General features: G+C 46.3%; 1 protein-coding gene across 2 annotated transcripts in view; it reads left to right on the forward strand.

Annotated features, from left to right (window-relative positions):
- The window catches only part of LOC119962139 (contactin-associated protein-like 5), a 1,052,391-nt gene extending 1,036,271 nt beyond the window's left edge, over positions 1-16,120 (forward strand). For both annotated transcript variants that reach the window (XM_038790062.1, XM_038790063.1), the window contains exons 23-24: positions 15-86; positions 13,814-16,120. In XM_038790062.1, the coding sequence (XP_038645990.1) occupies positions 15-86; positions 13,814-14,010 (269 nt within the window). In that variant the 3' untranslated portion in view covers positions 14,011-16,120. The remainder of the gene's footprint in view (positions 1-14; positions 87-13,813) is intronic.
- Positions 16,121-17,017: the final 897 nt, after the last annotated feature.

Consider the following 17,017-nt stretch of genomic DNA (forward strand, 5'->3'; position numbering starts at 1 on the left):
TTATTCAACTGCAGATCATTCTGGGGCAATAGATGTGGGCCACCCATTGAAAAATTCAGTCAGAAGTGACTCCGCAGTCATTGGAGGTAAGCGTGTGAACTGGCCCCAAGACTGTAACATTTAAATCTTATAAATTCCACATCCTTGTTTTCAAATCCACCACGGCCTTGCCCCTCCCTATCTCTGTAAACACTTGCTGAAGTGTTCCCCAACTGGAAGGGAACATTCCTGCCTGTGATTGTCGCGCGATGTCCGTTCATTTGTTGTCGCAGTGTCTGCATGGTCTCGCCAATGTACCACGCTTCGGGACATCCTTTCCTGCAGCGTATGAGGTAGACAACGTTGGCCGAGTCGCATGAGTATGTACCACGTACCTGGTGGGTGGTGTTCTCACATGTAATGGTGGTATCCGTGTCGATGATCTGGCATGTCTTGCAGAGATTGCCATGGCAGGGTTGTGTGGTGTCGTGGTCACTGTTCCGAAGGCTGGGTAGTTTGCTGCAAACTACATTGTGGGGGGGGGGGGTGAACAGCCAGCTGTCGTGGTGCACATAGGCACCAACGATATAGGTAAAAAACGGGATGAGGTCTAACAAGCGGAATTCAGGGAGTTAGGAGTTAAACTAAAAAGTAGGACCTCATAGGTAGGAATCTCAGGATTGCTACCAGTGCGACGAGCTAGTCAGAGTAGGAATGTCAGGATAGATAGGATGAATGTGTGGCTCGAGAGATGGTGCAAGAGGGAGGGATTCAAATTCCTGGGGCATTGAGACCGGTTCTGGGGAGGTGGGACCAGTACAAACTGTACGGTCTGCACCTGGGCAGGGCTGGAACCAATGTCCTGGGGGGGGTTTGCTAGAGCTGTTGGGGAGGGTTTAAACTAATGTGGCAGGGGGATGGGAACCGATGCAGGAAGTTGGAAGGTAGTAAAACAGGGACAGAAGCAAAAGGAAGTAAGGGGAAAAATGCAAGGCAGAGAAGACATAGTCAAAAATCAAAAAGGGCGACAGTACAAGGTACAGTGACTGAGGGGAGCTCAGTGAATAGGCCCAGTAATACTAAAAGGAATAAAACTTGAGATGTTAAGATTCAAAACAGAGGTAAAAAAACCAACATAAGTGTACTTTACTTGAATGCTCGTAGTATTCGGAATAAAGTAAATGAGTTGATGGCACAAATCATCGTGAATGACTATGATTTAGTGGCCATTACTGAAACATGGTTAAAGGATGGTCACGACTGGGAGTTAAATGTCCGAGGGTATCAAACTATTCGGAAGGACAGAGTGGATGGTAAGGGAGGTGGTGTTGCTCTGTTATTTAAGGATGACATCCGGGCAATAGTAAGGGATGACATCGGTGCTATGGAGGATAAGGTTGAATCCATTTGGGTGGAAATCAGGAATAGTAAGGCGAAAAAGTCACTGATACGAGTAGTCTATCGGCCACCAAATAGTAACGTTATGGTAGGATAGGCAATAAACAAAGAAATAACTGATACATGTAGAAATGGTACAGCAGTTATCATGGGGGATTTTAATCTACATGTCGATTGGTTTAACTAGGTCGGTCAAGGCAACCTTGAGGAGGAGTTTATAGAATGTATCCACGATTGTTTCCTAGAACAGTATGTAATGGAACCTACGAGGGAACAAGCAGTCCTAGATCTTGTCCTGTGTAATGAGACAGGATCTCATAGTTAGGGACCCTCTCGGAAGGAGCGATCACAATATGGTGGAATTTAAAATACAGATGGAGGGTGAGAAAGTAAAATCAAATACTACTGTTTTGTGTTTAAACAAAGGAGATTACAATGGGATGAGAGAAGAACTAGCTAAGGTAGACTGGGAACAAAGACTTTATGGTGGAACAGTTGAGGAACAGTGGAGAACCTTCCAAGCGATTTTTCACAGTGCTCAGCAAAGGTTTATACCAACAAAAAGGAAGGACGGTAGAAAGAGGGAAAATCGACCGTGGATATCTAAGGAAATAAGGAAGAGTATCAAATTGAAGGAAAAAGCATATAAAGTGACAAAGATTGGTGGGAGACTAGAGGACTGGGAAATCTTTAGGGGGCACCAGAAAGCTACTTAAAAAGCTATAAAGAAGAGTAAGATAGAGTATGAGAGTAAACTTTCTCAGAATATAAAAACAGACAGTAAAAGTTTTTACAAATGTATAAAACAAAAAAGTGTGGCTAAGGTAAATATTGGTCCTTTAGAGGATGAGAAGGGAGTTTTAATAATGGGAGATGAGGAAATGGCTGAGGAACTGAACAGGTTTTTTGGGTCGGTCTTCACAGTGGAAGACACAAATAACATACCAGCGACTGATAGAAATGAGGCTATGACAGGTGAGGACCTTGAGAGGATTGTTATCACTAAGGAGGTAGTGATGGGCAAGCTAATGGGGTTAAAGGTAGACAAGTCTCCTGGCCCTGATGGAATGCATCCCAGAGTGCTAAAAGAGATGGCTAGGGAAATTGCAGATGCACTAATGATGATTTACCAAAATTCACTAGACTCTGGGGTGGTCCCAGTGGATTGGAAATTAGCAAACGTGACACCACTGTTTAAAAAAGGAGGTAGGCAGAGAGCGGGAAATTATAGGCCAGTGAGCTTAACTTCGTAGTAGGGAAGATGCTGGAATCTATCATCAAGGAAGAAATAACGAGGCATCTGGATAGAAATTGTCCCATTGGGCAGAGGCAGCATGGGTTCATAAAGGGCAGGTCATGCCTAACTAATTTAGTGGAATTTTTTGAGGACATTACCAGTGCAGTAAATGACGGGGAGCCAATGGATGTGGTATATCTGGATTTCCAGAAAGCTTTTGACAAGGTGCCACACAAAAGGTTGCTGCACAAGATAAAGATGCATGGCATTAAGGATAAAGTAGTAGCATGGATAGAGGATTGGTTAATTAATAGAAAGCAAAGAGTGGGGATTAATGGGTGTTTCTCTGGTTGGCAATCAGTAGCTAGTGGTGTCCCTCAGGGATCCGTGTTGGGCCCACAATTGTTCACAATTTACATAGATGATTTGGAGTTGGGGACCAAGGGCAATGTGTCCAAGTTTGCAGATGACACTAAGATGAGTGGTAAAGCGAAAGTGCAGAGGATACTGGAAGTCTGCAGAGGGATTTGGATAGGTTAAGTGAATGGGGTAGGGTCTGGCAGATGGAATACAATGTTGACAAATGTGAGGTTATCCATTTTGGTAGGAATAACAGCAAACGGGATTATTATTTAAATGATGAAATATTAAAGCATGCTGTTGTGCAGAGAGACCTGGGTGTGCTAGTGCATGAGTCACAGAAAGTTGGTTTACAGGTGCAACAGGTGATTAAGAAGACAAATGGAATTTTGTCCTTCATTGCTAGAGGGATGGAGTTTAAGACTAGGGAGGTTATGTTGCAATTTTATAAGGTGTTAGTGAGGCCACACCTGGAGTATTGTGTTCAGTTTTGGTCTCCTTACTTGAGAAAGGACGTACTGGCACTGGAGGGTGTGCAGAGGAGATTCACTAGGTTAATCCCAGAGCTGAAGGGGTTGGATTATGAGGAGAGGTTGAGTAGACTGGGACTGTACTCGTTGGAATTTAGAAGGATGAGGGGAGGTCTTATAGAAACATTTAAAATTATGAAGCAAATAGATAGGATAGATGCGGGCAGGTTGTTTCCACTGGCGGGTGAAAGCAGAACTAGGGGACATAGCCTCAAAATAAGGGGAAGTAGATTTAGGACTGAGTTTAGGAGGAACTTCTTCACCCAATGGGTTGTGAATCTTTGGATTTCCTTGCCCAGTGAAGCAGTTAAGGCTCCTTCATTAAATGTTTTTAAGGTAAAGATAGAATGTATTTTGAAGAATAAAGGGATTAAGGGTTTTGGTGTTCGGGCCGGAAAGTGGAGCTGAGTTCACAAAAGATCAGCCATGATCTCACTGAATGGCGGAGCAGGCTCGAGGGGCCAGATGGCCTACTCCTGCTCCTAGTTATTATGTTCTTATGTTCTTATTAAACAATGGTTTGTTTGAGGTTGCGCGGTTGTTTGAAGGCAAGTAGTGGGGGTGTGGGGATGACCTTGGCAAGATGTTCATCTTATCGATGATGTGTTGAAGGCTGCAAAGAAGATGTCGTAGTTTCTCCGCTCCGGGAAAGTACTGGACGACGAAGGGTACTCTGTCAGTTGTGTCCCGTGTTTGTCTTCTGAGGAGGTTGGTGCATTTTTTGCTGTGGTGCATTGGAATTGTCGATCAATGAGTCGAGCGCCATATCCCGTTCATACGAGGGCATTTTTCAGCATCTGTAGATGTCTGTTAAGCTCCTCCTCATCTGAGAAGATCCTGTGTATACGGAGGGCTTGTCCATAGGGGATGGCTTCTTTAATGTGTTTAGGGTGGAAGCTGGAGAAGTGGATCACCGTGAGGTAATCCGTGGGCTTGCGGTAAAGCGAAGTGCTGAGGTCACCGTCCTTGATGGAGACGAGTGTGTCCAAGAATGCAACTGATTTTGGAGAGTAGTCCATGGTGAGTCTGATGGTGGGATGGAACTTATTGATGTCATCGTGTCATCGTTTCAGTGATTCAGAAGACGACCCACCATCTGGCCTGGGCTTGCGAAATCCTGCCAACTGTCCTGGCTTGAGACAATTCACACCTCTTTAACCTGGGGTTACCCCTATCGCTGCATCTGTAAGGACTTGATTACCTGCAAAAGCTTGCATTCTAAGCATTGTCTGGCATCTTTGACTTTGTCTCTATATATCTTTCTGGAGCATACCTCTTCATTCACCTGAGGAAGGAGCAGTGCTCCGAAAGCTCGTGTTTGAAACAAACCTGTTTGACTTTAACCTGGTGTTGTAAGGCTTCTTACTGTGCAGCTGCCTAGCCCGCAAGCTCTGGATATTCTCTTTCTATACCTCTCTGCCTCCCTTCCTCTCTCGCCTCCTTGAAGATATTCCTCATAAGGGACACGGTAGTATCGTGATTAGCACTGTTGCTTCGCTGCACCGAGGACCCGGGTTCGATTCCCGGCTTGGGTAACTGTCTGTGTGGGTTTCCTCCAGGCACTCTGGTTTGCTCTCACAAGTCCGCAAAGACGTGCTTGCATTGGACATTCTGAATTCTCCCTCCGTGTATCCGAACAGGCGCCGGAATGTGGCGACTGGGGGATTTTCACTGTAACTTCACTGCAGTGTTAATGTAAGCCGCCTTATGACACCAATAAAGTTTTATAAAAACTGACCTTTTTGACCACCCTTTTGGGTATCTGTCCGAATATCTGCTTATGTGGCTCTATGGCAAATTTTGTTTGACAATCATTACTGAGGGTGCTGTGAGATGTCTTACTATGTTAAAGGTGTGAAATAATTGCAAGTTTCTGTTGTTATTGAAAGGTGCAAGTATTCCGGCTTGGGTCACTGTCTGTGCGGAGTCTGCACATTCTCCCTGTGTGTGCGTGGGTTTCCTCCGGGTGCTCCGGTTTCCTCCCACAGTCCAAAGATGTGCGGGTTAGGTGGATTGGCCATGATAAATTGCCCTTAGTGTCCAAAATTGCCTTTAGTGTTGGGTGGGGTTACTGGGTAATGGGGATAGGGTGGAGGTGTTGACCTTGGATAGGGGGTAGGGTGCTCTTTCCAAGAGCCGGTGCAGACTCGATGGGCCGAATGGCCTCCTTCTGCACTGTAAATTCTATGTAATCTATGTAATCTACATGGCTCGAGACACGAATGTGATGGAATACTCTCCACTTGCCCGAATGAGTGTAGTTGCGACAACACTCAAGAAGCTTGACACCACATACTATTGCCGATACTGCAAAGGCTATGGGCCCTGACAATATTCTGGCAATAGTGCCAAAAACCTGTGTTCCAGAACTTGCTAAACTCCTACACAAGCTGTTACATTACAGCTACAACACTGGCATCCACTAGGCAATATGGAAACACTCCAAGTAATACCCCGTCTGCAAAAAAACAGGCCAAATCCTACTTGGTCAATTAACACTCGATAAATCTACTCTGAATTATCAGTAAAATGATGGAAGGGGGTCATCAACAGTTTTATCAAGCGGCACTTGCTTAGCAATATAGTACTGACTGATGCTCAGTTTGGATTCCGCCATGCCCACTCAGCTCCTGACTTTATTCTTAGGCGCCTGAAGGAGGCACTCGCGGTTTGGATATGATGTTGGATCTCTGCATCGGTGTCAGCCTTAGAGGAGAGGTGACTCGCCAGAGATGGAAAATGCTCTATATTTGGGAGAGTATCCCCATTGATCTTGATGGAGGGAGAGACTGGATCTTTCTCTGGGCCAGGTCGGTAAAGGACTTGAGTGTCCATGAGGTTGAGGCTAAGACTGATTCTTTGATATGCTTCATGAAGGTGTCAAGCATGGCTTGGATATTCTTTTCTGAGAGAGTGGATATGGCATACATCAGCACCATGAGCAATGTTCGTGTTGTCTGCTTCTTGGATTTCTACTGGTCGTACTTGACCAGTATGTTTTCTGTCCATCCTGTTGATGTCTACTCCACTGGGAAGCTTGTTCTTGACAAGGTGAAGGATGGTCACGATGAAGATGGAGAAAAGGTTGGAGGCGGTGACACATCCCTGCTTGACTCCAGTCTTGACCTCAGTGGTTTCTGTCTTGTATCCGTTGATGAGGACTGTCGCCTACATCTTCTCGTGAAGAAGTCGGAGGCAGTTGATGAATGTCAATGGACAGCCGGCCTTTAACAGGGTCTTCCATAGCACTTCCTGTCCACCATGTGCAAGGCACAGGTGAGGAGTGTGATGGAATACTCTCCATTTTCCTGGATGACTGCAGCTTCGACAACACTCAAGAAGCTTGACATTGTGCAGTGCAAAGCAAACCACTTGATTGGCACCACATCCAGAAACATTCCACACTGACAAGCAGGGACTCCACTGTCTACCATCTTCCAAACCCACAATTGCTACCATCTAGAAGCACAGTAAAAAGTCTTACAGCACCAGGTTAAAGTCCAACAGGTTTACAGATCCAGAGACTTATCCAGAGACCCATAACACTTCAGCAGTCAAGGGCATTCAGCCACTGATTTCCGGGTAAGTGTTCTCCAAGGCGGCCTTCAGGACATGCGGCAACGCAAAATCGCCGAGCAGAAACTTGTATCCAAGTTTCACACACATGAGTCCGGCCTCAACCGGGATCTTGGATTCATGTTGAATTACATTCTGGCCTCACCATCTAGCCTGGGCTTTCAAAATCCTACCAACTGTCCTGGCTTGAGCCAATTCTCACCTCTTTAACCTGTGGTTATCCCTATCTCTTGATCAGTAAAGACTTAATTACCTGCAAATGAATGAATGAAATGAAATGAAAACTGCTTATTGTCACAAGTAGGCTTAAAATGAAGTTACTGTGAAAAGCCCCTAGTTGCCACATTGCAACGCCTGCTCGGGGAGGCTGGTATGGGAATTGAACCGTGCTACTGCCCTGCCTTGGTCTGCTTTCAAAGCCAGCGATTTAGCAGTGTGCGCATTCAAAGCATTGCCTTGCATCTTTGACTTTGTCTATATATATATTTCTGGAACATTCCTCTTCATTCACCTGAGGAAGGAGCAGTGCTCCGAAAGCTAGTGTTTGAAACAAACCTGTTGGACTTTAACCTGGTGTTGTAAGACTTCTTACTGAGCTCACCCCAGTTCAATGTTGGCATCTCCACATCATGGCCACCATCTAGATGGACAAGGGCAGGGAATACAGGGGAACACCATCACCAGCAAAGACACTCACCACCTTGACGTGGAAATATATCACCATTCCATTCAAGAAGCCACCTTCTGACTGGCAACTAAGGATGGGCATTAATTCTGGCCTGGTCAGCAACTCCTAAACCCCATGAAACGTTTTTTTAAAAGTCAACTATTTTTTAAATCAGCGTGCATTACACACCCTAAAAACTGTGTAAAGTTGACCACAGTGAAATAATAAGAACTTTCATTTTCTTAAATACTGGTTCTTGGGAAAAGATTGGGGCCGCGATTCTCCCAGACAGGGAGAAATCGTAAGACTGGCATCAAAACCGGGCGGATTTGACGCCAGCCTCCCCCTCCCCGACCGGGAACCGATTCTGGTCCCCGGTCGGGGCTAGTATGCCGCGGCCGTGAACTCCGGCATCGCGGGCTTAACGAATTTCGTTAAGCCCGCTTGCCAGAGTTTGCGCCGGCTGACGCGTCACATGACGTCAGCCGCGCATGCGCGGATTGGAAGACTCCAACCCGCGCATGCACGGATGACGTCACCGCGCATTTGCGCGAAACCCGCGCATGCGCGGGCTGGGATGCCCCTCAGCCGCCCCGCGAAGTGATACAGCGGGGCGGCAGAAAGACAAAGAGTGCGCGGGAATCGGACCCGCTGCCCGCGATCGGTGGGCACCGATCGCGGGCCCATGGCACCCTTGGCACGGCCGTGCCAATCGGTGCCATGGTTGCCAAGATCGGGACTTTACGGCCGTTTTTATGAACGGCCAGACCAGGTGTGTTTGCCGTTCGTAAAAACGGCCGTAAAGGGCTTGGAATTCGGCCCATCGGCCAGCTAAGAATCGCTGCTGGCCGTAAAAAAACGGCAGCAGCGATTCGTGCCGGGAGTTGGGCGTGGGGGGGGGGGGGGGAGAATAGCGGGAGGGCGTCGGACTAGCGTGGCCGTAAAAATTTACGACCCCCGCTGTTCTCCGCCACGTCGTGAGTGCGGAGAATTGCGCCCTGGATTTATTTCCAACCCTTGCCAGCCTCAGTTGCCTTCTTGAATTACCTGAAAATTGTGGGCGGGATTCTCCACTCCGCCGGCCATGTTGTCTGGCACGGCGCATCCCCGCCGGCAGAGGGATTCTCCACTTCCGCTGCCGGCCAATGGGGTTTTCCATTGTGGCCACCAAACACCATCGGGAATCCTGCAGACTTGGGGTGCAGTGCCGACAGATCAGAGGACCCCGCTGACGGAGAATTCGGCTGTGTCTTTGGTGTCTATGTAATTGAAAGACAAAGACAGCTTAATTGAACTGAAGTACTTTAAGATCGGCCGTTGAAAATGTCAAACGAAAATTACTCGTTTCTAGTCATATTGCTTTGAGTTATGAGCAATAGATAATTCAGGTCAATTTGGTGTTCAGTCATATATTTTTATGCTTTTTATGAGGACTAGTATAAATTGAAGGTCTGCAGCAAGTTTAGTGTCATTCCTCACTTCCATATTTCTTCCTGATCATGAGAGTATTGGTATTAATACGACACCATAAATTTGAGAGAAACTACAACTCAATTCAATGTATCCTGTCTTGCCCACAATAAAAATGATAAAGAATCTGCTCTTTGAAAATATTTGTTTGACCTGTTTATTGCACTGAAGATTTTTGCAGGCCCAACAATCATGCCTCAGGAATTCCAACACCTGCTGCACCCAGGATACATCACCCCGTTTAGAATAATAATAATAATCACTTATCGTCACAAGTAGGCTTCAATGACGTTACTGTGAAAAGCCCCTAGTCGCCACATTCTGGCGTTTGTTCGGGGAGGCCGGTACAGGAATTGAACCCGCGCTGCTGGCATTGTTCTGCATGACAAGCCAGCTGTTTAGCCCACTGTGCTAAAATAGATTAGATTAGAATCCCTACAGTGCAGGAGGTCATTCGGCCCATTGAGTCTGCACCAACTCACTGAAGGACCACCCAACCTAGGCCCAATCCCCCGCCCTATTCCTGCAATCCCACCCTAGGGGGCAATTTAACATGGAGGAAACCGGAGCACCCGGAGGAAACCCACGCTAACACGAGTAGAACATGAAAACTCCACACAGATACCTGAGGTAGGTCCCTGGCACTGTGAGGCAGAGTGCAGGCCTGGTGCAGGCTCAGGCGCAGGTTAGATTTTAATGGAGCAGGCTAGGGGCAGCATGGTAGCACAGTGGTTAGCACTGTTGCTTCACAGCGCGGGACCCATGTTTGATTGCCGGCTTGGATCACCTTCTGTGCGGAGTCTGCACGTTCCCCCCCCCGTGTTGGCGTGGGCTTCCTCCGGGTGCTCCGGTTTCCTCCCACAAGTCCCGAAAGATGTGCTTGTTAGGTGAATTGGACATTCTGAATTCTCCCTCTGTGTACCCAAACAGGTGTCGGAGTGTGGTGACGAGGGGCTTTTCACAGTAACTTCATTGCAGTTAATGTAAGCCTACTCGTGACAATAATAAAGATTGTTATTAGTTTTCAGGGGTGATCAGCTGCTGCCCCCCCCCCCGACCCTACTGGGACACATAGGCACCCAGAAAACATCACCAGGTGGTTGCTTGTGTTTTGAGACAACCAGTCAATGTGTTTCTTGGGATGATTGATTTCCATTCTGGAAAACACAATTCAGATGAAACTGTGGTGAAAAACCTTCGTCCTCATTCGCAGCTGGGATTTTCTGGTGGCAGTGAAAGTGAATGGAGTTTTGGTAGGGCCGCCAAATTTTCCATTCTCGCTCATAACAGATCCCGCCACAGAAAACACCGGAAAATCCCTCCCGTTCTCTCTGCAGGCTGTGGCATCCATTTAAGAAGTAATTTCCATTAATCCCAAATCAGTTCGTAATTGGCATACATTGATAATTTTCTAATTGCCAATGATAATTTGTCTTCTGCTGCTGTTGCCTCTTTTGTTCTGGTGACTCTCCAATTGCTCACCGCTACTGGCTGCTTTTAATCCCTATCCTCTCCTCTTGGGAAGCTTCACCCTGGACCTGAGGGGTCAGAACTCATTTATCTATAATGTAAGTGGCTTCTGATGAAGACCATCTTCTGGTGATTGGCAGTCTACAAACTGAATTGATGTAGGCAGTTAGGTGGCTTCCTACTCTAGTCCAACAGCAACAGTAACAAGAGCGTGCCCATAGACACCACCTGGATGGGTGAATAGTGTCACCAAGAGCTTGGGGTCAGTGGGAGCCTAAGCGCGGCTGACGTCATTGTGCGCGTCAGCCGCCGTGAGTCTTGGCGGACGGGCTTAGCAAACGTTCGCTAAGCCCGCGCTGCCATTCTTCCCGGGGCCGCGATGCTAGCCCCGACCGGGGGGGGGGTGAATCGGGTCCCGGGAGGGGTCGCGGAGGCTGCCGTGAAACACGGCCGGTTTCACGGCAGCCTTTACGACTCTCCGCATTTGCGGAGAATCGCGCCCCCTGTCCTTGGACTCAGGAACAAGAGTAGATTGTTTGCCCCTACAAACCTGCTCCTCCATTCCAAACATCACGCCTGATCTAATTGTTGCCTCAGCTGCAATGTCCCATCTGCCCCCAATAACCCGTGACTTCCTTGTCTGTCAATAATCTGTCTAATTCAGCCTTAAATAAATTCAATGACCCACTGCTCTGTGGGGAAGAGAAATACACAGATTTACAATCCTCTGAGAGAAAAAAACATTCTCCTAATCTCCAATCTTAAAAGGGAGACCTTTCACTCTTAAATGCTGTCTATGTTTCTTTGCAAGTCCGCTCAGGATTCTCATATGCTTTGTCCAGCCCCTCGTGATTTTTGAATTTCTCTATCAAATCTCTTCTCTCCAAGGGGAACAGTCTCAACCTCTCCCATCTATCCTGCGAACTGAGTATTCTCATCCATAGACCCATTCTTGTAAACCCCTCCTGCACTCTCTCCAAATCATTTACATCCTTCCTCTAGTGTGGCATCCAGAATTCCAGCTGAGATCTAATTAATGTTGAATATATTCAGCATATCCTCTTTTCTCTTGTATTCTGTGCCCCAATAATAAAGACCAGGATACTCTGGGGTGATCTAGTGGCCTTTAGTGCCTGACTCGGTGACGCAACAAGGCCGTTAAATCTCGTGAGACGCCTCGCTCTCAAGATTTACGATACTCGGAATGCCTTGCGATCTGACTCTCATCTAAATATGTTGAGACCCGTATCTCCCGAGACGCGGGAACGAACGCCCGTGCTTGGGAGACCTCGCCATGGTGCCACTTAGCAGACGTCCACACAAACGTTGATTGGGCATAATGGCACCTGGGGATGGGGGGGGGGGGGGGGGGGGGGTGGTCTCCAAGGCCATTGGATACCCCCAGTGTGAGGTTGTGCACTTTGGAAGGAGGAATGGAGGCATAGACTATTTTCTAAATGGGGAAATGCTCAGGAAATCAGAAGCACAAAGGGACTTGGGAGTCCTTGTTCAAGATTCTCTTAAGGTTAACGTGCAGGTTCAGTTGGCAATTAGGAAGGCAAATGCAATGTCAGCATTGATGTCGAGTGCAAGAGCAGGGATGTACTTCTCAGGCTGTATAAAGTTCTTGACAGAACCCATTTGGAGTATTTTGAGCAGTTTTGGGCCCCGTATCTAAGGAAGGATGTGCTGGCCTTGCAAAGGGTACAGAGGCGGTTCACAAGAATGATCCCTGGAATGAACAGCTTGTCGTATGAGGAACGGTTGAGGACTCTGGGTCTGTACACGTTGGAGTTTAGAAGGATCAGGGGGGATCTTATTGAAACTTACAAGATACTGCGAGGCCTGGATAGAGTGGATGTGGATAGGATGTTTCCACTTGGAGGAAAAACTAGAAGCAGAGGCCACAATCTCAGACTAAAGGGACGATCTTTTAAAACAGAGACGAGGAGGTATTTTTGTGGAACTCTTTGCCGCAGAAGACTGTGGAGGCCAAATCACTGAGTATCTTTAAGACAGAGATAGATAGTTTGTTGATTAATAAGGGGATCAGGGGTCATGGGGAGAAGGCAGGGGAATGGGGATGAGAAAAATATCAGCCAATATTGAATGTTGGAGCAGACTCAATATGCTCAGTGTCGCAATTCTGCTCCTATGTCTTGTGACCTTTTGGGTTCTGGGCAGGGTGGTAACCTGGCATTCTTGCTGACACCTGGGCACCTTGAAACTTCTAGCCTGGCACCTTGACACTACCACCCAGGCACCCTAGCAGTGCTACCCGGGCACTTCGGGCTGGTATAGACACTGCCAGGGTGCCAGGCTGGCAATGCCAGGGTGCCCTGGTGCCAGGTTTCCTGTGGCAGTGATTGGGTGCGGGGTACCTTGCCTTTAGGAGATGGGGTGAGGGGGGGCTCCAAGACCCCCTATAAAGTAACTTGGGGCATTGGCGGGGGGGGGGGGGGGGGGAGGTGGAGTGTGTCTGGAGACCATGACATGGTGTCAGAATGTGATCGAAAAATCAGGACCTCATTTAAAAATAGCACCCTGATCTCTTCCTGCACTGACAAGCTCAGCTCAGCTCGTCACAGGAATTGAGGTAAGTGCAGCCTCAGTGCGGTGGTCCCGACTGACGGCAGGCGAAAAAATAAAGTCTCGTTTGATAACTGGGTCGTTCTCGCCGCTGCGCCAAGAAAGACTCTGTTATTAGCACCCAAAACGAGACTCTGTTTTTTGGATGTTAAATCACACCAGCAATGCTTCATTAACTGCTCCCTCCACCCGTCCCTCCACCTTCAATGAGCTATGTATATGGATACCCAGGTCCTCTGCCCCTGCACCCTTTGAAGAATTTTATCTCTTATTTGGTACGTGTTCCCTTATGTCCATCTTCCTTGTGATTTCCTCTGGAAACTCAAATAAATTAGTTAAACAAGATTTTCCTTTCACAAAACCATGTTGACTCTGCCTGATGTCATTATGATTTTCTGAGCATGCTGTTATAAAATCATTGATAATGGATTCTAGCGATTTCCCTGTTTTCCTTCTTGCCATTGGAACTGATACTTTGTCTGCTGTATCTATTCCTTACTCACCTGTTCAACCTCACTTTCTTCTTCTCATCCGCAGGTGTGATAGCGATCGTGATCTTTGTCATCCTCTGTGTCATTGCTGTAACGGGACGCTTGTTGTACAGACACAAAGGCACCTACCGCACCAATGAAATAAAGGGAGCGGAATATGCTGAGAATGTTGACGCCACTCTGAAGAACCATGCCAATTACCAGGATTCTGTTAGTGAAGGCAGGAAGGAGTATTTCATCTGACAGAGATACAAGCTTCACCTCATTACTGCACAGCAGAAGATTAATAAGACACGAGCTGGGACTCACTGATGACATAATGAGTTAGCCACAGACTCTACAGACTAAATGGTCAAAAGCTCAAAGTCCTGTACATGGCAAAGAACTGGTTTACATGACCAGATAGTGCAGAATTTATTGTTTTATGTTAATTGTGAGTGAGCTCAGGGGAGTAGAAATGCAAATTCTATAGAATTTTAAAAAGTGTTTAGAAGCAGCTATTGACAGATGAAACCTTTTAATTTTCGTGGCCCAAAGCAGATATCCTGTTTATTCCAGGAGCATTATTTTAAAAGCTGGCTGGGGAAAGGTGGTTCACTTTCCCACCAAAGAAGTTGAGCGATACAAAAAGAAACTCAAACTAAACCAGAGCCTTCTGAGATTCTGATCATTGGAAATTCAATGTTGATTAAATTAGTGCAACTTTGATGGAATTCATCTTATGTTTTGCAGTGATCTTCTGCAATTGTTTCATCTAAAGAAGGGTCCATTGATTTATTCCTCCTGTTTTCAAGCTAAAATCGCAACCACATTGTTCCTGCACATGTTTATGACTGTGCAGAGATACACCAGGGAAAACTGGACCACAATTAGCACAAGACACAGAAAGGTGGTCAGATTCTAGTCTCCAATGAATTTGACTTCTGGAACAGTTAAAACAGACAAAGTTTAGATCTTTACAACTTTACAAACTGCAACTGGTGTGTTGTGATCCAAACAGCAGCACGCAAACACGGACCTGTTCTGTCTGTGTGTGCCATCCACAACTCAATTACTCATCTTAAGACCACAGAGAGTTCATCGTGGACAGCCACATGATTGGATTAAAACAAAATTGCTTATTGGCTGTCTGAACACAGCTTGCGTATCACAAAGCTGCTCCATTGCAATTAGAATTGATACTGAACTGGCAATCCTTTCAAAGAAGCCCCAGATAGACGGTGTGGGAATTAAATACAACTCTCACTGTTGCAGGAAGGGGCTGCTTCACACAATGCGAGAGTGGAGGGAATCTGGCCCTAAACCTAATGATCCCATGCCTGAGCTGTGAGTGCTCGATGTGAATACTGGGTATCTCAAATGGAAAGTGTTCCCTTCCCCAAATACTAACATCTTGCAAATAAATGTGATATTGTTATAAAATTGTGATTGTTAATAATATGGTCAGGAGTTAATGAGTGGAGTAGTCCACTTTGAGTAGATAGTTTTCTATTTAAGCTCTTTCATTATAATATATAATCTGCCCTTTATTACAGTTTGTCTTTGTTGGTTAAATACAATCAATGATATTTAAGACCAACAACAGACCAATTTATAAGAATTGATACCTTTTTCGTTTCTAGAATGTGACTAAAGTGCTGTGACGCTCAACTTAAAATGACTGCTGCAGCCTTACATATATTTATAAAAGTGCTTTGTAAAGTCTTGTTATGTGTTCTGAATTCTTGAAGTACCTCCTTGTGTGAAGATTTTACAACTCTTTTTTAAGAAAAAGGACATTCAAAACCGTGTTAATACTAATAATGGACTCAAAGTGCTCAAGTGTAATTTCAGACAATGGTTGCCCTCATCCTTGTATTTTACATCTACAAGACACCTTTTACCTTTATGATTAAAGTAATACCATGGAAACTAACAATATGACATCTTTTCAGCACAGGAATTTTGTTTGAATTTTTACTGGGCTTTGCCCAGGGTTCAAGCCAACAGAACTATTCCACTGGTTATTGAGATGGTTTATTTGAAATTAAACCGACCGTTGCAGAGAATTGTGTGCTTGTGACAGTCTTAAATGCCACAGTGATTCTCTAACCCCGATGCCCAGTTAAGCTTGGTGTAAACTTAATTTTGACACACAGCAAACAAACTGCAAAAATGTATCTGATCAAATGTTATTGGTAGCTTGGGAGCGTTGGAACCAGTCAAAGTGGAAACTAAGAATTGTGAAATTGGGATCCCTTCAGTCTGAGGCTGTGCCCTTAGGTTCTATTTTCTCCGAGCAGTGGAAACATCCTCTCCACAGTCACTCTATCTTGGCCTCTCGGTATTCTGTAAGTTTTAATGAGGTCTGTTCCCCCCCCCCCCCCCCCCCCCCCCCACAACCTGCCTCAGCCTTCTAAACTCCAGCCAGTACAGACACAAAGTCCTCAATCGCTCCTCATATGTCACGTCCTTTATTCCGGGGATCATTCTTGTGAACCTCCTCTGGACTCTTTCCAAGGCTAGCACACCCTTCCTTAGATACGGGCCCCAAAACTGCTCACAGTACTCCAAATGGGATCTGACCAGAGCCTTATACAGCCTCAGCAGTACATCCCTGCACTTGTATTCTAGTTTGGCTAGATCAGTGGATTTGGAGTTAAACTGCAAGTGGCAACATACGCAAATACTGCAATAAATTATTTGTGCTTTTTTTAAATCTTGTAGTTGGTGAGATTGTCTCTGGAACAGAAATGTACAGATCAGGGTATTGATTCACAGCACTATCTGCAGAATGCAGCTGAATCCCATTCACTGTACTTGTAACAATTGAGTTTAGCTAATCTGTGCTGTGACTAACAATTAAACTTTTGTAGCTCACTTTGACTTTGATGTCTCCAGACCCAAGTGTGCCAAAACTCTCCTGACTGGCCTCCCATTTTCTAGCCTGAGTAAACTTTAGTTTATCCAGCGTTATGTTGTCTTATGGTTACCTGCACCAAGTCGTGTTCATCCATCAGTCACTGGCTATATTTGCTCCTGATAGGCTGACTAGTGTGCATATCAGCAGAAAATGAGGGAAAGAAACAGTCTCTGATTGGGGGACAGCGAACAGTGTGTGAGAGAATTAAAGCTATGTCGGCCTGGAACCCAAGCAACAGCAGGGCTGGTGCCTGGGCAAACAGGTGGGACTGCAGCCCGGGGACACAGGCCGAGTGGTGCTGGAGCCTGGGGTGAGAGGCTGGAAGGGGCTGGTGTGGAATTGGAGCCC

The sequence above is a fragment of the Scyliorhinus canicula genome, chromosome 2 (assembly GCF_902713615.1).
Source record: "Scyliorhinus canicula chromosome 2, sScyCan1.1, whole genome shotgun sequence".
NCBI classification, from domain to species: Eukaryota; Metazoa; Chordata; class Chondrichthyes; order Carcharhiniformes; family Scyliorhinidae; genus Scyliorhinus; species Scyliorhinus canicula.